The sequence below is a fragment of the Apis mellifera genome, linkage group LG13, assembly GCF_003254395.2.
Source record: "Apis mellifera strain DH4 linkage group LG13, Amel_HAv3.1, whole genome shotgun sequence".
In the NCBI taxonomy this organism is placed as follows: Eukaryota; Metazoa; Arthropoda; class Insecta; order Hymenoptera; family Apidae; genus Apis; species Apis mellifera.
The window spans coordinates 1,116,522-1,139,203 of NC_037650.1; the positions used below are offsets into that span (position 1 = coordinate 1,116,522).

The window sequence follows — 22,682 nt, forward strand, 5'->3', positions numbered from 1 at the left end:
TATTTAAATACTTACTATATCTTTTAAAGTATTTTATTATTCTAAGAAGCTATTTCATAAACCTACAAATTAAAAATATATCAAACTCAAAATATCTTATATTATATTTCCCCTTTATAAATCATGTTAAATTTTTAACATGAATTCATAGATACAGCTCGAAATTTTAAATCTTTTAAAACACATTTGAACTCTTCTCAAATATATACAAATATAATTTTATTTATTTATATAAAATATGATTTAATATTAGTTAATACTTATTAGATTTTTGAAAAACTTATATTATAAATATTTGGATCATGATATTATTATATACTATTATAAATAAATATATAAATATGGAAAAAAATTGAGAAATACTGTTATAAATTACAAGATTGCAAAGATCAATACTATATTTCACAGTTTATTTATATAAATGATATAATTTATTTAAATTGTTCATATATATCTGACTTGATAATTTAAATAATTTAGATTGACTTGATATTTAGATAAAGACACTTATATGTAAAATGTAAAATATGTGTATATATAAGCCATTAATTCATATAATATCTTTAAAGAATCGATTTTACAGATGAAAAGTTAATATACAAAATATCAACTAAGATAAACGATTTAATTTTTATAAAATGAAACAGAAATAAAATAATACATATCATCAAATTACTTTTTTATAAAAAGATAAAATTCAAGAGTAACAAATTAATTATTTACAAAGCCAGTTATTCTTATAAGAAAAGATTCGCAATCTGAAAATTATTACTTTGAGGATATATAATATTATAATACTAATATCTATATAATATAGAGATGTATTGCTTAATTTTTTTATTTTTATTGTTAAAAACTTTAACAAGATAAAATCAACTCTTAAATGTTTGGATATTTTCGATTTTATGTTATAATTGGCAAATTATAGAAATATAAAAAACTATAAGAAATATAAAAAAGTTTTTCAAACAAACGTTATTTCTTTTCAAGGATTATCATTTTGTAAAACATTTGTTAATTATTTATACAATCAAAAAAAAGTTAGAAATTAAAAATTTTTTTTCAAAACTTATTTTTCAATGTAGAATTGTAATCAATAGTTTGAATAACTATGGAACGATAAAAAAAATAAAATATTTTTTTTTTTGTAATAAATAAAGCTTTGTTGTGTTATGGAATTTTCAAAATAAGGAAATTTATATTATATACTTCTGTCTTTTATTTTATTTAACATATAAACATTGGATTTACAAATAGAGAAAAAAAAATAAATTTATACATAAATATTTTATTAAATTTTTTTATTTTTTTATGTAGATAATAAATATAGCTAATAAAGAATGGATAAAACACACAAATACGAATTATGCAACTTGTTGCATCATGTCATAAATAGTATGATCGTATATGGAAAAACGAGATGACTGTACAAAAACTTTTTACGAAAAAATTTTATTATTACTTTCAAAATTACTTGATTTGTCATTAATACATTCTCTTTTACATACTATTTTACTGCGTAAGTAAATATAATATTCCTTCATAAGGAAAATTGGTTATGAATTAGAAATTATAATTTAATGAAATTATTTTGTGCATATAGATTAATATTGTAATCATATAATAACATCAATAGAAAGTTCTTCCTTTATATTATCGGAAATCATATACTATATCAACAGATTATATCATTAAATTTGCAAATATAATAAGAATTTATTTTAAGTCTATAAATATTTAAATCTATAAATAATTATTCAAACTACTAATTAAAAGTGTTGCGTCGTAACAGCATATCAGCATATTCCAGATCATTTGGTCTCAGAATCTTAATGAAACATATGATTGCTGATTTATAATAGAAGCATATGAGGCTATTTTTGTAGAAAGTTTTTAACAATAAATTAGATACTTCAAGATTTCTTTTTTTCTTCACTCAATAACAGATATATTATAAACATATATTTTCTCTAAAAGATAATTCAGAGATAATTTGTGACAATCTCCTTGAAATCCTTGCCTAAAAAACGGCTTCGAGATATCGCGAATTTTATTCTAGACATCATCACTTCCATCAAGAATTCATCAAGAAAGTTCATGCAGAAAGGATAAACACGATCAATTTGTTTCTTGATTTTCCAAAAATTACTAATCAAGGATGCTGCGATAAGATAAATTAACGAAATAAGCAACGAGAGAAGAGAATAAATCAATTATCAGCAGAAAAAGACCAAATTTTCAATATTATTCTCAAACAGATTTATTCATTAGCAATTACTTACTTTTCATTAACCTCATTTTAACAAAATTTAGTATCATTGAAACTGAATCATTAGGAACGTAATAATAATATATATCAAAATTCTTAATAATAATTTTACATTGAAAAACAAGTTTTAAAAAAAAATTATTAATCTTTTTGTTTATTAATTCTTATATTAGTTTTTATATGAACTCTTTTTTAATTAAATAAATAATTAATAAATGTTGAAAAGAATGTATGAAAAAAAACAATTTTTGTTTAAAAACTTTTCTTATATGTTTTTATATTCTCGAATTATAACATAAAATCAAAAAATAATTATATTTTTAAAAATTGATTTCGTATTCTTAAAGTAATTTTAGACAGCAGAAAAAATTACGTAATATATATCTACATATCCAATGTTTTATATTTTTGAATTTTTTGATTGGAAGATCTTTGTCTATTAGTTCCTTCTCTTTTTTTATAGAAGAACTTGTCCCTTTTATATTTATAAGCAATATAATTATTGCTTGGATCCAAAGCAATAGTGACATAATTCATATAAACATTTTTATGCATAAAGTTTGATTCCATTCGATTTCAATGCAATAATAATATATTTACACAAACATTTGAATATTTAATTAGATCTAATCTTTTTTATATATAACACATTAAATATGTTTACAATATTTACAAATTATAATTATAAATATTACAATAAATGTTTAATTAATGTACATTAATTTATAGTATATATTCAGATATAATACATTATTAACATAAATAATTATTTTAATAAAATTTTTCATGATAAATTAAATAAATCAATTTACAATTACTATAATGATAATTCAGATCTATTTTAACTGAATGCTTTTTCGAGTGCGTTGTAATAAGCAAACTTATATATAATATATACAATATAATATATATATATTTATATTATATACATACATTTTATATACAGCGTATTTCAAAAATGTTAGAACATTCTTTATTTTATTTTTACTAATAATAGTTTTTAAAAAAATTTTTTTACATTAGTAAATCTTTTTAATTAACATTTTAATTACTATTAAAGATTATTAAAGATTCAAGTTCAAGTCTATTTAATCTAGTCCAATTTTAAAACAATTACTCTATTTTAAAAGCTGACCAATTTCCAATATGAGCTATAAACTATAATAAAAATGAATGAAATCAAAATATATGACATCAATTTTTTTTTCTTTCAATTCTTTTACACTCGTGAATAAAATAAAAATATACTTTGATTTTCATTTTTCTTTCATAATATTTCTCAATATTAATACAATTAATACAATTATTATTTATTAAAATTTTATCTTTTTTTATCTCTTTATTAATAACATAAATAAAGATCAAATACAATTAACATTTTTTTCTATAAATTCTATGTGAAAAATAGAGGAACATACATCTGAAAAACAGATCATAAAATTTTTTTTGAAGATGAGAAGATTTTTTGACAAATTTTTATATGAATTTGATTATAAAAATTATTTATATTAGATAAATGGATACAAAATATTAATTTTGTTATATTTATAATATTTTTTCAAGTAACGAAAGTAATTTTTTTTAATATTTTTGTCAATTCCATTATACAATATTATTCTTTATCTGCGAAATCAAATTTGATTTATCATAAGATTTTTTTTTCTCAATAATCTTTTGAAATTATTTCATTTTTAATTTACTTTACTTAATAATAAGATAACTTTTTAAATAGCAAGATAAAATATTTTTCAATTATTTTTACTCATTTTTTTTTTTTTTTTTTAGATTTATTGCTTTGAAGTTATTCTATACATGATATATTTATAAAATAAATTCTATAATGATAAATAAATAAATTTTGAATTTTAGAGTAGAAAAATAATATTGTGCAACGGAATACTTCATATAGGTATATATTTAAAATTTTGATAAATTTCATTAATATTCAAAGAAACGTTAAAAATAGAAAATGCTCTTATTTTGTTTAGAAATTTTGTTTATAAAATATTCGGTATAATTTTTAATTACACTGAAACTCTGTTTACTGTAAACTATATTTATATTAATTTTTGTTTCTAGCATAGATTTGTTATATTGTTTATGACAGAGAAAAGCAATAAAATCTGGATGATCTATATCTAAACTTTAATATATTGCATATCTATATATGCTTATCTAGCATAAGCATAGAATTTAAAGTATTCTAACATATTAATATAATATAAAAATGTTTTTATTTTTCTTAATGTGTGTAGATTAATTATTTGTAACAATAATTTAATTTATAAATATAATTTTGTATTCAAGTAGTTAAGATAATAATTATATATATAGGAATAAGCTTTATACGTCTATAACATTAGGTCTACCGGAAAGTTCTTGATTCACATTAGTCTTAAGTGTGAAACGATAGTATACCTATGGCGACTGATAAAGTTCATTTACACCACTGTATTTTATACGAATTTCAACAAGGAAGAAATGCTACAGAAGCATGTAGAAATTTATTGAAAGTGTTTGATGAAGGTACAGTTTTTGATAGGACATGCAGAAGATGGTACGAAAAATTTGAAACAAGTGATTTTGACTTTTCTGATAAGCCACGTTCTGGGCGACCATCTTTGATCGACGACGATGTTGTTAAGGCAATGTTGGAACAAGATCCTTTTCTGACAACATCGAAGATCGCAGAAAGGTTTAATTCAGCTCAACAAACCATTTCTGACCATATTCGGAAGATAGGATTGGTGTGGAAGTATTCAAAATGGGTGCCACATGAATTAAGTCAGAAAAATTTGGATGATCGAGTTGTCATATGCACATCTCTGCTTGCTCGGAACAAAATCGAGCCCTTTTTGAACCGGATGATAACTGAGGATGAAAAGTGGATTACATACAACAACATTATAAGGAAAAGGGCATATTGTGAACCCGGAAAACCTAGCCCTTCCACCTCTAAACCAAATTTGACTCTGAATAAGAGAATGTTGTGTATATGGTGGGACATTCGAGGACCAATACATTATGAGCTTTTAAAATCGAACGAAAAGCTCAATTCGGAAAACTATTATCAGCAACTGGATAATTTAAAAACAGCGGTCCAAAAAAAGAGGCCGACAATGTTCAATAGGAAGGACATCATACTGCACCACAATAACGCCACACGCTGTTTTAGGGACTCGTCAAAAAATTGCAGAAGTAGGCTGGGAAATTCTGTCGCACCCACCATATTCCCCAGACATAGCACCTTCTGATTATCACTTGTTTTTATCCTTACAAAATTTTTTGACGGGCAAAAAATTCAAAAATGAAGAAGATGTCAAACAAGCACTGGTTCAATTTTTCAAAAGATGAAACATTTTTCAAAAATGGGATATACAAATTGCCCTCACGGCAAGAGATCATTAATAATAATGGCAATTATATTATTCAATAAAGTTAATTGGCGGTAAGAAAAAATTTGTATTTTGTTTTATTCCAAAAACGGACAGAACTTTCCGGTAGACCCAATATTATAGACATATTATAGATATATTAATATTATATATATCAAAATAATTAATAGTTTCGAAAATATTTAAGCTTCCAATCTTATAGTTATTTTAACATTTCATGAATGAAAATAATTTTTACGATTTTGAATATTTAAATTATAACTTTTCAAAATACTATATAGTGTGTGACGTCAGGATTGTTAATAAAATGTCTCAAATCAACAAAGCGCAAATAAATTCTTTTTGCTCCTATGTCATCTTATGAGTAAATAATAAATATTTCAGATCTATTATATGTATATTTTATATTGTAATAAATGTACCAGGCAACATCAGAAAAAAAATCAAGATTATATGATCACACTGCAGATAACGATCATGGTTACATTTTTTTTTTCTATGTTCACAAATAATTGTATTCGCGTCCATGATAATGTTGTAATGGAATTACATTTGGAATGGAATTTATTAAGTACATGTATACATGACTGTATGACTCTTTTGACTGAAATATATATTTGTGTGTATAAAAACTGTTACTTGTAATTATTAATGTATTTTTTTTAATGATAAATGAACTGTATTACAAATGCTTGTCTATACTATATAATTTATACTATCTATATAATTGTCTATACGAGAATTGGATCTTTCACAATGTCATATGATTGTATCCGACAATCAGAATATGATACAACAAGATATTACAAGAAAACTATGTATCATATCTGGCGATCGGAATATGATGTGTTCGCAATGAGATATTAATTAGATATGTTACAATGTTACAATAAATAATCATATCCATCAATTAAAATACATTATGTTATTAAAAAATTATTTATTAAATATATTCAACAATTAAAATACAACGTATTCGCAATGAGTGTTAATTAGATTCTCCGCCAAAATGAAACTCAGAAAATCCTTTATTAGTTCAATTGAGAAAATCATAGTTTTCCGATAAAGTATTATTCATAACAATCAGTATTATTCATAATATCATGATCAGTATTTAATTCATAATACTCCCAAGATAAAGGAATTTTTCGAATTGAGTTCAGTATATAAAAATATTAAAATGCTGATAGTATTAAGGATTGATTAAAATATATTTATATATTATAATATATTATAATAGATTTTCTTAAATAAAAATGAATTAATTATTGTTAAGAATATATCATCGTGTCTAGAATATATCATCTTTAAAATCAGATTCCGATCCAACCAGGCTGAAGCATATTAAAAATTTAATTGATGATTATAAGTATCAATTAAACTCTTCTCAAAAACGACAGTTTTCTGAGATAACATTATCTTTTAAATTTAAAAAAATCAATGACTGATAATAAAAAAGATATTCATGCGAGGAATTTTCCCGAAGAAATTATTATAAATTTCGCAATAAGAGCTTGCGAATAAATAGAGAGAACAAAAGAAAAATTAAATTCGAAAAGAAACACTAATCATGAATGAAACATTTCCAATAAATTTGTTTCATAAGTATTTTTGTTACTTTATTTCCGCACCCAATTGAAGTTTACTTGTATTTTCAACAAAACTTATATATTTTCTTTTCTTTTTTTTCTTTCTCACTATTTAAATAAGAAAAAGAAAAAACAATTCATATTTTTAAAAGTTTTATTCACATAAATTAAATGATGAGTTTAAATTAATAAAACATCACTTTATTATTTTTAATTTAATATTAGTTATAAATTTAAACTCATTCAGTTAATACATATATCGCAATATGTTTCGATATTTATAGAAAAATGTGAAATCGAAGTTACTTAAATAATGAGAGAAAAAAAAGAAAATATGTACATATAATAATAAATCTGGATCATTTAAATACATGTTATTTGTCTTGTAATTAAAAGAATGTAAGTAAATTATAAATAAAATAAATTCAAAAACTAATGGAATTTTAAAATTTTTTTTTCTCGAGAAAATAATTGAATTATGAATTGTTATTCCTTTGAAACTTTTTATCATTGCGATAATTAAAATAATATATAATAACGATACAATAAAAAAAAATTAAATTTGAATTCCAAAATCATTTTTACATATACTTTTATTTACAAATTTTCACCGATCCAAAGATATAAAATCATGTTATATTCTTTAAATTTTTTTTTATACATACATTAAAACTTTAGAATAGTTTTTGCTTTTAATCGTTTTAAAATAGAATTTTGTTTGCAAATTTTGTAATAATATATAAAAAATTCTAGAAACATGTTAGAATTAATAATGATAAAATTTTTATTTTATTTGAATCTTATAAATTTTTTTATATTATTTAATAGTTTATGTAATAAAAAATATAATGTAAATTTATAAAAAGTTATTTTCCTTTTTGTTGATACATTACATAGTTTAATTAATTTTTTTTGTTAAATGTATAATAATAATAAAAATAATGAATCATATATATATCTTCTTATTACTACACAATAATATTTATTTCATATTCATTAAAATTTAATAGATTTCTTAAATTAAACTTAATTAAATTTATTTTATTAAATAATATATAATAAATAATATATAGTATACATAAATATATTTATTATTATATATATTATACATTATAATTAATAATATATAATACTAATACATAATAATATATAATAATATATAATAAATTTTGAATTTTAAAGTGTAAATTTAAATTTTTCATGCTTTTCATTTTCAAAATAATTTTTAAAACTTATTACTTTTTTATACAAATAATGCATTATACTATAATTAAAAATGATATTCGAATTGAGATTCTTGATATAATTTATTTAAAATATATAAGTATTTAAATAATTAATAGTTTTTTATATTTATATTTTGAGTAAATATTATTATATTTATTATATTTTATATATATATATATATATATTTAATATAAATAATTATAAATGCAGAAAATGATACATTAAAATTCTTTTGTATATTTTGATATATTTATTATATTAATTATATTGAAGAGAAAGAATAAAAGTGTTCCAATAAATCCAAATTAATTTTTTTCATCTTTTTATGTATACTATAATATATTTTATTGACTATAGAAATTGTGACTATAAAATTGTTAAATTATAAAGAATTATATATCAAGAAATCTGTATATGAAATGATTTTAAAGATTTATGGTATATCTAATAAAGTTAAAAACAAAAATTCATTTAGTAAAAGTAGAAAAGAAATATTTTCATTCTTATTAATTTATAAATATATATTTATAAACTTATATCAATAAAAAAAGATCTAAATTAAATGACAATATTTAAATATTTATAAAATTTTTTAATATTCTTATTTTAATAATTTCTATCATTTATTGTGCCTAGTTTAATTTAAAAAAAAGAAATTATATATGATTTTTATAATTTTAATTTAGCAATTTTTTAATATTATTTTAATTATTTTCTCACTTATTTTTTTTTTTGATATTTAATTAAAATAAATTTCATGTTTAAATAATATATACAAAAATTTTTGTATTTAATTTTTATATTAGATTTTATAAATTAAAATCTAATCTTATAAAATATTACAGTAATTTATTACAATAAATTATATATAATATATAATGAATTTATTTCTTAATATAAGTTTTGAAGTATTTCTTATTCTTTTTGCTTATATTAATCATTTTCAATATAATCAATTTAATTTTTGTATTAGATTTTATAAATTAAAATCTAATCTTATAAAATATTACAGTAATTTATTACAATAAATTATATATAATATATAATGAATTTATTTCTTAATATAAATTTTGAAGTATTTCTTATTCTTTTTGCTTATATTAATCATCTTCAATATAATCAATTTTTAATAAAAGTTTATTGATTCAATAATATATCTTTTATACATTATATAATCAATATTTAAATATTCTTTTATAAATATTTAATTTTTAAATAAATTTTAAAAACACACTAATTTTATAATGATATAAATAAGAAAAAGAAATCAATGGTGTCTCATTTAAGAATTATTTCAAAATTTTTCATGTATATCTTTTAAAGCAAATAAATAAAATAATAAAAATTTATATTTACAATTATTATTACAAATCTAACAATATGTACATTTATATATATCTATAACAAAAATTTCTGTATATTATCAATGATCATTATTAATATAATAATTAATATTTTAAATTTTTAATAAAATTACTCTTTGCATTAAAAATAGGTTAATAAATATAAAAAAATAATAAATATTCTATTTATAAATGTAAAATATATGACATTAATAAAATTTATTTTATATCTTACTTCATTTCTTTTTCAGAATCTTTTTAGATTTTTTTTCATTTAAGAATATTTTAACATATATTTAAATTATATTATTTAAATTTAAATTTGCTAATTATAAAAGTATAAATAACAGGTAAATTGTGTAAAAACTACTGACATAGATAGGATTTGAAATTCTGTTGAAGATAAAATATAATTAAATTGATGCATATAAAATAATATTTTTTTTAAGATAATAATAATATATATATATTTAACTAATAATAATAATAATATATTTAACTAAATTAAATATATTAATTATTATATTAATTATTAATTATATTATATTATAAATTTCTATATAATTCTTCTAGTATTCTTCTTTTCATAATTTTTTTTTTCATAACTGATTATTTTATATTTCTAAAAATTCAATATAAATTTTAACAAATCTTGAAATGCTTTTATAATTTTGCTTTAAAATAATTTATTAAATAAAAAATTAAAAAATTATATCTAATAGAAAATATTTCTAAATATTTTTAAATGTTTTTATTATATTATATTTTAATAAATTATATTTAAATATTATATTTTTAATAATCTTTGTGACATTTTTTTCAAGTTTGATCATGTAACAAATATCATTATCATTATTATTTAATAATTGACAATGTCACAAATATAAATATCTGATTAATATAATTATCTATAACAATTTATAATATATAATATAACAATATATATTATAATAAAATTATAATATTTTTTATTATTTACTATTTTTTATTAACATTTAATATAATTGATATTAAATTTTTTAATGGTTAATATAATAAATGATGATAAGATAGAATTTAACGAATATTATTTATTTATAATATATTTCAATGATATAATTTAAAAAAAAAAAATATTGAAAAAACATATTATATGTAATATAATATAATATAATATTTTTCGCTATTTTTCAATTTTCTATTTCTGTCAATATTTTTCTTCTAATTCTCATTTATAAATTAGTCTTTGAATGATTGCATTAATATATAATATATTATTAATAAAATAGTATAATTACAATAATTAATTAAACAACAATACTAATAAATTCTATATTATTATATTTCTATACTATTATTCTATATTATATCAATAATATAATGTTTAATAATAAAAGAATTTTATAAAAATCAATTTTACAAATAATAAATTATATCATTTATAAATAATAATCATATCATTATTTTATTTCATAAAATATTGTAAAATTATAAATAGTAAGTTTATAATTTATAATTTATAATTTATAAAATTACTATTAATGAATTATTTTATATAAAGATAATGATAATATATTTATTATTATATACAATTAATGATTTTCTTACTATTAGGTTTCTTCTCTTTGTTTTATAGTTATATTTTTGTACATATTTTTTTAATTTAATTCTGCATAATTCTGTTTTTATTATATCTTTTAATATATTCATCTAATTTTTGTTATATATATATTTCTATTTTCAAATAATAAATAAAAAATTTACGACAAATTCTTATCATAAGCTTTAATTCATAAAGCTTTAATTTTTATTTTTTTTAAATTTTTGATAGATTTTTTTTTTTATATTTTCAATAAGAGATTTTATATAATTTATATAAAAGAAATTAATTTATATAATATCGATTTTCATTATGAAATTTATTCAAAAATATGTATATAATAAATATTTATAGTATAATTTACTTACTAAGATTTATTAATAGATTGTTGATTCAGATACAATAACTTTATCCAGCTAAACAGTCTCGTATTTTTAACTGCAATCGTCAACATGTCAACCATGTTGTTTTGAATCGATTGACATAATCGATTGACCTACATTATCTTATCTGTTTAAATATAATCTATGATATTTTAAATAACTATATTTCGACAAGAACATAAAATTATCATATATAAAATGAATCATTTAATTCTAATCATTTAATCTAAAATTTCTTATTTATTAAATTATATAAAAAAATAAAAACATAAGTTATAATATATATAAAAATATTATCGTTTTAAATAAATAAAAATTTTTATTCTAATGATCTAAATATAAAAAATAATTTATCATAAAAATATAATTAAATATAAATATTTTAAAAATATGATTTAAAAAAATATTTAAAAAGATATATATAAAAAGACAAAAAATATCCAAGAGAATTGAATGTGTTATTATTATGTTATAATAAACTAATTTGATAATAAAATTTTTAATGAACTATTTTATATATTATTTTGAATGAGATATATATATTAAATATGTATGATATATCATTAAGTATGTATGTATACAAAAAAAGTTATCTGTATTAAACTAGAAATTTTTGTGGCATTGTTCATATATATTACTTTTACTATTAATCTCTTTATTTTTTTTTTTTTTCATTTTATAGATTTACAATAACGACAAATAAAATAATTATATTTTATTATTGCAAAAATTGATTTAATAATTTCCAAATAATTATATTATGAAGTATTGAAACAAACAATCTTTTCCTAACCTATTTTAACATAATGGTGTAAGTACTGTAAATTAATGTAAGTACATAAATATATTTGATATTATATTTATATATATATAAATAAATTTTTATAAATATCAAAATATATTGAAAAAAGTATATTATAACAATTGATACAACAATATAAAATATATATTGATAATCTCTATTAATATTATGCATATTTCAACAGTATCTATATTATATATTTATATATATATTATATAACAATAATAAATAAATATATAATGTATATAAATATTTTAAATTATAAATTGTTAATAAACAGAATGTATTAACAAATTGAGAAAATGTAGATCATCGTATAATTGATTTATTAATAATGTAGCAATATATAAAAATTATATATATCTTAATGTTTACACAATGATGTGCTTTTAGATTCTCTACTGATTTAATGTTATATAAGTATAAAAAATAAAATATAATGTTTAATGAAATAATTATCATTTTAAATCTATAATATTGAAGATCGTATCTTTTTTCTGTTTATGACTCAACAATAGTATGATAATAGTAATGCAATATAAAATAATCATACATAATGCTATTTATTTCATTTTATAATTTGTGTAATATATATAATATATTATATATAATATACATATAATATACATAATTATACAATATGTTTATATCATAATTTATATAAATAATGTCATTTAATCATATTTGATTTAATATCAGTTAAATAAATCTTTATATTTAAAAAGAAATAATAGTATATGCATGTACGCATAATATAATATAAAAATAATTTAAAATAAGATATAAAAATGATATATAAAATAAAATTGTAAATATATATCATGTGAAATATCTAAAGTGAATTATATAATGATATGTATAAAATATTTTATATATAAAAATATTCTTAATATAAATAATATATTTTTACCTCTTTTGTATAAATCTTTGGCTGTTTCTTTTCCAATTCCACAATTTGCACCTGTTATCACAATAGTTTTACCATTCAAACGATTATTACTTCTGTAATAATTACTAAAAAATCGCATGTTTAGAGCAAGTTTTAGTTTAATTACAAATTATAATAAAATATAAAAGAAATTGTTTTATCGAGAATCTTAATTAGCCTTCTAAAAATAAAATTTTCTACTTTACGACCTTATTTATACTTCTATACTTCACTGAATGGTATAATACGGTATTCATGTTACTTGATATGTAAAAGTAGTGGGGTTTAAAGTAGCAATCATTCAGAATACATATATATATATATATATATATATGTATGCTGTAATTTATTTTTTATGGTGTAATATTTATAAAAATATTGATTTATTCGTTCCGTTATTAATAAATATATATAAAATATTATAAATTATTATCTTTGAAATCAGATGTGCAAAAATCGATTTCTTTTTATTTTCATTAATTAAATAATTTAGAAAAATTTATTATTTGAAGAATAAAATATTTAAAAAAGTAAAAATTTCTGTCAAATTTTTTTAAAAAATTAAAAATGAATGATAGAATGGTATTTATTTTTTATTTTTTTATTTTTTAAATTTTATTAAATTTAATATTTATTTAAAAAAATATAATTTAAAAAAAACGATTTATTTAAAAAAAATAATGAAAATAAATATTCTAGATGAATAGATATTTATTAAATTTTCAAAATTATATTATTACATTGCAATATTAATAAAGAAGAATGTTCTTTATGTTTCTATGATAACCATAAACGAGGAATATCTTATTAAAAAAATTAAAAATAAATGACGAAAATTAAATAGAAGTAGTAAAACTATTTATTCGGATGGTTTTTATTAATAAAATAGATATAAATAAGTTAAAAGAAAATAATATTTTTTAATTATTTTGTTTGATTAAATTAAATTTGCAAATTTGTTATTAGATATTTATATACTATTAAACATAAACAATATCATAATTTAATTTAATGACGATAGTACTATAAGTTAGAAACCCAAATTTAACAATTTCCGAATTTTTTTATGAGATTTTTTTGAATCTAAAAAAATGATAATATTTCAAAAATAATAATTGTGTTAAAAAATTAAAAACAAATATTTTTATTACGGTTTGTTGAAATGGTTTTTAAAAAATAAATATTAGTCTTAATTATGAAACTATTTAAATTAAAAATGAAGAAATTACAAAATGAAAAAAGCAATAATATAAATTGATATGATAGAAATAAAATAACAATAATAAAATAGAAAAAATTGTTATTATTCATGTTTATAATAATACAAATACAAATAGAGACAGAAGAATTTTAAAAATGAATTAATTGACGAGTACTTAATGATTTTTTAAATTCATTTTTTCGAAAATAAAGTTTCATTTTTGCATATAGAATTATCATCCGTTGATTGTATTAATTGTACAAGATATGATAAAAAATTTTTAAGACCAGATTCAAATTCAATATATGAAAATACATAAAAAATTCTGATTCACATTTTGAAACAACAAAATCTATATAATTTGTTTTTTTTATCTGTCTTATTTTTTTAAATTCATTTTTTAAATAAATGACTAAAATTTATAAAAAAAATATTAATTGTGATTTTCTATCATTATTATTAAGGCACATTTTATATAAAATTTGATATATTTTATATATATTTTATACATTAGTTTAAAGAAACATTAAAAATCATGAGATATTATTATTTTGTCCAGCATTATAATTTTGATTTATACATTTATGCATTTGATTATGCATTTATTCAAATATGATATTATACGAAGTATAATTTATGTATAATATAATATTTATATATAAATGAATTCAATATTTTTTTTTATAAAAATTGTTTATTTTTTATAAAAATAATCATTTATATAAATCTGCAATATATTTATAATTTACTAAATAATGAATATTTCTGTATAATTTTTATATTTGTTTTGATCTTTAAAATTAATTTTTCAAAAATCTCTCATGAATATATTTATAATTTGTAAATGTATATAAAGTTAACGATTTAATTTAATTATAATTTATTTGAATTTAAATATTAGTTTGAAAATTACTATCAAAATTTATCAAAAAATTAATACGAACTACCAGGACTTACATTAGCATATTTTATATATACGAAATTCATATTTTTTAATATTTTTTCAATATTTTATTTCTTTAATATTTTATAGACATATATATATATGTCTATACATATTGACATATATATATATGTATACTTATATAAACTTATATATACGTATAAAGTAAAATTGTGTCGATTATTCAAATTAATTGAGAACAAATTTTTTTTTGATAAATAGTTTTTTAAATAATCAATTAAAATTAAATTTGTGAATATAAATTACGAACTGATTAAAAACAAATTAAATAATTTTCATAGATGTATAGACATATACATAAGAAAAAATATAAAAAATAAATTAATCTAATTAATCATTTTTAGATATGCTAGTTCAATAAATCAATAAAATAATGTAATTGATATTCGGATTGATATCTTGCATATGAAATTTATATATGTGATAGTGTTTGTATAATCTCAATTCGTAACAATATAACAAATTTTATATCATATAATATAAATAATATCATATAATATAATATAATATAAATAAAATATTGGATATATCAATAATTAAATTTATTATAATTAAATTTTCTTATATTTAATTTATTTTATTATAATTTAGTTTATTTATTTATTTTAATATAAAAATTATAGATATAAATAAGAGAATATTATTTTTATCAATAATGGAATAACAATATTTTAATAATCATATAAATATAGGATCAAACTATCTCAAGAATGTCTAAATACGAAATATATTAAACAAAGGAAAAATTAAAGAATTCGATAAAAGTTGAAAAGTCCCATAAAACATATTAACATATATACATGTAATAAATAAAGTATTTAAGAAAATATAAATAAATTTATGAATCTTTTTAAATATATTAAAATAACATCATAATCAACTAATGCATAAAAATAATATCATAAATTTTTAAATATTTTGATTTTATATATTTATATAATATTAGATATATTTTGATTTATTTATCAAAGTAAACATATTTTGCAATATTTAGATTTATTGTAATAATGTTTATTTATTCAAATAATTTTTATATTGATATAATTTATTTTATGTTATTTATTATCATAAAATAATTATAATTAATTACAATATTATTAAAAAATTCATAAATTTTATAAAATAATATTTATTTCTTAATGCATATTATAATGCATATTAAAATTAATAAATTTATATATATCAATGTTAAATTAAAATTTTTAAATCTTTAAAACTTTATTTTTAATTCAAATTGAAAAAATATTATTAATTAGTTATTTATTTTTTATTAGTTAATTATTAAAATTAGATTTATTATTTTATTACATCTTATTACAATTTATTATAATTATTTTTATTATAATTAATTTAATATATTAATATACATATTTAAATTATAAAATAAATAGGAAATTTGAATTTATAATAAAAAAGATAAGAATTATATATATATGATTACATATTTATTTTTGTGTATGTAAATTATTCATTCATTGTTAGATGTACATTTTTATTTATGAAACCTTAAAATAATGTTTTCAAAAGATATAATATTTTACATCTTATTTTATTCAGAAATTTTACTAAGCAACAGAATACACAACAAGACGTTTTATCGCCGACACATCGAATTCAAACAAGCACATTGAAATTCTATGTGTAAACTGGACGGGAAACGATCGAGTAGTTAAAAAGAGAAGAGATGAAATAAGAAAGAAGCAACGCATTCTTGAACAAGACGGTTCTAAAAGATCCAGATACATGACATAGTCTCCAAAATCAGTTTGATAGTTACTTTATTCCTGAAACTTCGTTAAATATTTTTCACTAAAAAATTGTATTATTTATTTCAGTTTATTTTTTATATGATTATATAGTTGTAATGTGTACATTGTTGAAAAAGTGTAATCAATCTATAAGAAAAAAACTATTTATTAAATTTTACTCTAACGAGTTTACAAAGAGTAAAATCAAAATAAATCATTCTCAACCAAAAGCTTTCTATGATATTCCTGGACCAAAATCTTTACCAATTATTGGAACGCTTTACAAATATTTACCGTTTATTGGTAAGAAAATCAAATTGAATTTAATCTATGATATATATATATATATATATTAAAACACTACATTATGTGTATTATATACTATATATATTATATTGTCAAATATAAATTTCATAACATATATTGCCAATATATTATGTTTAAATAACTTAATATAATATATATCAACTTAAACAAATAAAAATTAAATAAAAAATTGAATGATTTTTAAAATTATTTTATGAAGCATAATTGTAAGAGATATAACATAATAATATAACATAATATATAAATATCGTTAAAATATAAAAGTTTACAAACATATATATAATAACTATTTCTTATCATTTGAATTTTTCTTAAAAATGAATTTTTATACAAATATATTTATTATATTATTACATATTTTTTTCAGTAATATTAAAACATTAGAATTTGTTTCTTATGATCATTATTTATATTAAAATTATATGTTAATTAATATCTCATAACTATATTTATATTTATATTATTATTTAATATATTTATATTATATTTTATTATTATATTTATATTTATATTTATATTTTATTATATTTATATTATTATTTTACTGAAATAATGATATATTTAATAGGCGAATATAGTTTTACAAATTTATATGAAAGTGGAAAAAAAAAATTAAAATGTTTTGGACCATTAGTACGCGAAGAAATAATACCTAATGTAAATGTCATATGGATTTATAGACCAGAAGATATAGCTGAAATTTTCAAAGCAGAATCTGGTTTACATCCTGAAAGAAGAAGCCATTTAGCTCTTTTAAAATATCGGAAAGATCGTCCTAATATATACAATACTGGAGGTTTATTACCCACGTAATATACATATTTTTATATTTATTAATATATTTTTTGTATAGCATATACTATATTATTAAGTTTAATATAATGCATCATGATGCATACATTATATTTATCATGTACAATAATTCTATGTATGTAAAATGTACACATACATATTTATGATTGTTATATTAATTTATAAATGTCATAATTGATATTAAATAAAATTAAATAATTAAAATAAAAAAAATAAAAACGCTAACTATTTATACCTTAATTTTTAAAGCAAATAATGATTTAATCGAGATTTAATTCTTAAAATTTTTGTTATATATTATTATGCAAATATTTGTATAAATAAAATATAATAAAAAATATTCTATATTAAATAATTGAAACAATAATAATTTTTTATATAAAATTTTATATTATATTATATATATCTTTATTTAATTAAAGAAAATAAAAATGTAAAAATATATTATTATTATATATATATATATATATATATATATATATAGATTATATACGTATAACCTTTTATTATAAAATTTTTATTATTGTTTTTAAAATATTCATACATGAAATATAAAATAATATATAAAAAAATATTTTTAGACTTATATATTTATATTTTATTATTAATATTATATATTATATTGTCTTATAATCATAATTAATTATACATATACATATTAATATAGATTATTTATATTATAATTATTATATATATATTAATTATTATAATAATAAAGTATATATAAATATATATATATATATATAATATTATATTAATATTAGAATTATAATAATTCTATATATATATATATAAATATTATAATAATTTTATATATATATATATATAAATATTATAATAATTTTATATATAATTTAATAATTCTAATAAATAAAATTTTATATATAATTCTATAATTTATTATATCATAATAATTAACATAAATTTATAAATTTCAGAAATGGATCAGAATGGTGGAGATTGCGGAAAGAATTTCAAAAAGTTTCTAGTAAACCTCAAGATGTGATTAATTATTTAAAAGAAACAGATTGTGTTATCCAGGAATTTGTTGAGTTATGTAACAATGAAAAATTTGCAGATTTTTTACCACTTTTATCACGTTTATTTCTTGAATGTAATATAATTTTTACAATAATGATAAAATAATGATATATCTTTTTTTGTAAATTCAGTAAATAACATCATTTTATTAGACAAATAGAAACAAAAATCTATATATTATAAATCTATATCTATATCTATATATTAATATCTATATATTAATATATAGATATATCTATATATTATATTATAATTTAATAATTATTATTTCTATATCCTAATTTAAAAAAATTTTTTATTAACTTTGATTTTAGTGACATGTTTGGTTGTTTTTGATATAAGACTGAATAGTTTTTCAAAAGAAGAAAGATGTGAAAATTCTATAAGTTCAAAGTTAATTAAAGCTGCCTTTGCAACAAATAGTGCAATTTTAAAGTTAGATAATGGATTGCAATTATGGCGTTTATTTGAAACACCATTATATAGAAAATTACGTAAGGCACAAACATATATGGAAACGTAAGCAATAAAATTCTTTATTTTATGCATTAAAATAAAATTAATGTTTATTATTTAAAATCAATTATTAATCCTAAAGTTATTAATATCATAAAAAGGACATTAAAATTAGATATTTCATTAAAACTATCAATATTATTAAAATAAATTATAAAAATTATTATTTAATATTATTAATAGAATAAAAAACTAATAAAATATTTATATTTTTGTTTTGAAACCATTAAAATTATATTTTGAATATTTTTTAAAGTAAAAAAAAAATTTTTATAAAACATATATAATATTCTTCTTTAGAAAGAATTCTTTTTGTAAAACTTTATATATGAATGTTTATGCATGTATATGTTTAATGTATAATTTTTTTTTCATTTTTTTATGTTACATTATATATATATTTTTTTTTATTTTTTGAATTAGGATTGCATTAGAATTGGTATCTCGTAAAAAAAACAATATGAAAATACGATATAATAAATCATTTCTAGATGCTTATTTAGAAAATCCTGTTTTGGACATTAAGGACATTGTGGGCATGGCTTGTGATATGTTACTTGCTGGAATAGATACTGTAAATATCATAATACATATTATTATATAATAATATTAATATTAACATATACATTTTTTATTCAATAAAACAGAAGCACATACATTCGTGACATAATTTCTGTAATAATTTAATATATAATTATAATTAAATTATTAATAATATATTTAAATTATATAATATAATATATATTAAATTATTAATAATATATTAATAATTAAATAAGGAATTTAAAAAAAATTAATTCTATTTATAGAATTATCAGAATATTTAAAATTATTAATATTGAAATATTTAAATAGGTTTATCATATCATTTAATATAATGATAATTAAAATTAAAAATACTTGTTTTTATTTTGAAAAAAAAATAAATTAAATTTAAAAAAAATATTCATATATTTTAAAATTTATAAAATATGATAGATAAATTAAATTAATTAGATAAAATTTAAAATATATATATATATATATATATATAATAGATATTGTATAAATATCTTATATAATAAATTATTAACTTTGTATGAGATTTCATTTAATAATACATTAAAATGTAATATTTTTTTTAATATATTAATATTAATACTAATATATTAGTATTAATATTTAATTAATACTAATATATTATATATAATAATATTAATTATAATAATTAATATTATAAATATCATATTAATAAAAAGTCAGTAATATAAATTGCTTATTACAATAAATCTTAAATAAAATAAATAAATTTTCTATTCTTTTAGACTAGCTACAGTACAGCTTATATTTTGTATCATCTTGCAAAAAATCAAAATATTCAAGAAAAATTGAGGATCGAAGCCACACAATTATTGAAAAATCATAATGAGCCAATATCAATAAATATTTTACGAAATGCTTCATATACCAAAGCTGTTATTAAGGAAAGTTTAAGATTAAATCCTATCTCTATAGGAATAGGTCGTATATTACAAACTGATGTTGTTCTTAGTGGTTATAGAGTACCTAAAGGAGTAAGTTATATATAAATTAATTATATATAATAAATTATATATAAATTAATTAATATAACGAAGATAAATAAATAGAATTCGTTTATTGAACAAGATGATTGTAAGATATTTTATTATATTTTTAATTTAAAAAATTTTTAAGTATAAATATAAGTATTTTAAAATATAAATTTTTTTATATAACTTTATTTAAAATCATTTTTTTATTTATGTATATTTAAAAAAATTTTTTATTGCATATTTCATATTTTTAAAATTTTTTAGTTAATTAATATTTTTTTTGATTTATTTTTCATAGAGTGTTGTTGTAACACAAAATCAAATTATTTGTCGTCTACCTGAATACTTTGAAGAACCGAATTTGTTTATACCAGAAAGATGGTTACGTGAATATTCAGAAAATAACAATAAAATAAATTATAAGAAAACAGTACATCCATATGTGTTATTACCTTTTGGTCATGGACCTAGATCTTGTATTGCTAGACGTTTCGCAGAGCAAAATATGCAAATATTGTTATTGAGAGTAAGTTAATATTTCTTTTGTTAATTCTTATGGTTTTTTGTTAATTTTTATAATTCTATATATAATATTTAGAATTATTGTATATAGAGTTATATAATATTATATAAAATATATAAAATAATATATTGTATAAAATATATTGTATAAAAATTATATTTCATTCTTTAAAATTAATTAAAATTCTTTATTCTTTAAAAAATAAATTAAATTGATTTTAACATTTAAACATTTAAATTTTTTTAAATGTTTTTTCATACAATTAAAAATATGCAAATATTTTATATTACATTAATCATAATCATAATAAATATTTTTTTTGTTTTGTGTAGATATGTCGACGTCTTAAAATTTCTTGGCATGGAGATGATCTTGGAATGATATCTTTACTAATTAACAAACCAAATGCACTATTAAAATTTAATTTTCATGATATCTTAAATAATAATTCCGTTTAAAAAAAAACAAATTATAAGCTAAA

General features: G+C 16.8%; 2 protein-coding genes across 3 annotated transcripts in view; one reads left to right on the forward strand and one right to left on the reverse strand.

Annotated features, from left to right (window-relative positions):
- The window catches only part of LOC552758 (retinol dehydrogenase 12), a 26,949-nt gene extending 13,143 nt beyond the window's left edge, over window positions 1–13,806 (reverse strand). The window contains exon 1 of the mRNA XM_625134.6: window positions 13,498–13,806. Within this exon, the coding sequence (XP_625137.3) occupies window positions 13,498–13,615 (118 nt within the window). The 5' untranslated portion in view covers window positions 13,616–13,806. The remainder of the gene's footprint in view (window positions 1–13,497) is intronic.
- On the forward strand, window positions 12,382–22,666 carry LOC727118 (cytochrome P450 302a1, mitochondrial). 2 transcript variants are annotated; one of them, XM_026444630.1, is made up of 9 exons: window positions 12,382–12,615; window positions 17,238–17,731; window positions 18,324–18,564; window positions 19,507–19,682; window positions 19,924–20,128; window positions 20,549–20,699; window positions 21,430–21,678; window positions 21,977–22,204; window positions 22,534–22,666. In XM_026444630.1, exons 2-9 carry the CDS (start codon window positions 17,545–17,547, stop codon window positions 22,657–22,659), a joined length of 1,563 nt encoding a protein of 520 aa, XP_026300415.1. In that variant the 5' UTR covers window positions 12,382–12,615; window positions 17,238–17,544; the 3' UTR covers window positions 22,660–22,666. The 2 variants fall into 2 exon arrangements, with proteins under 2 accessions (XP_026300415.1, XP_026300416.1); XM_026444631.1 differs by having other exon boundaries at window positions 12,382–12,594.
- Window positions 22,667–22,682: the final 16 nt, after the last annotated feature.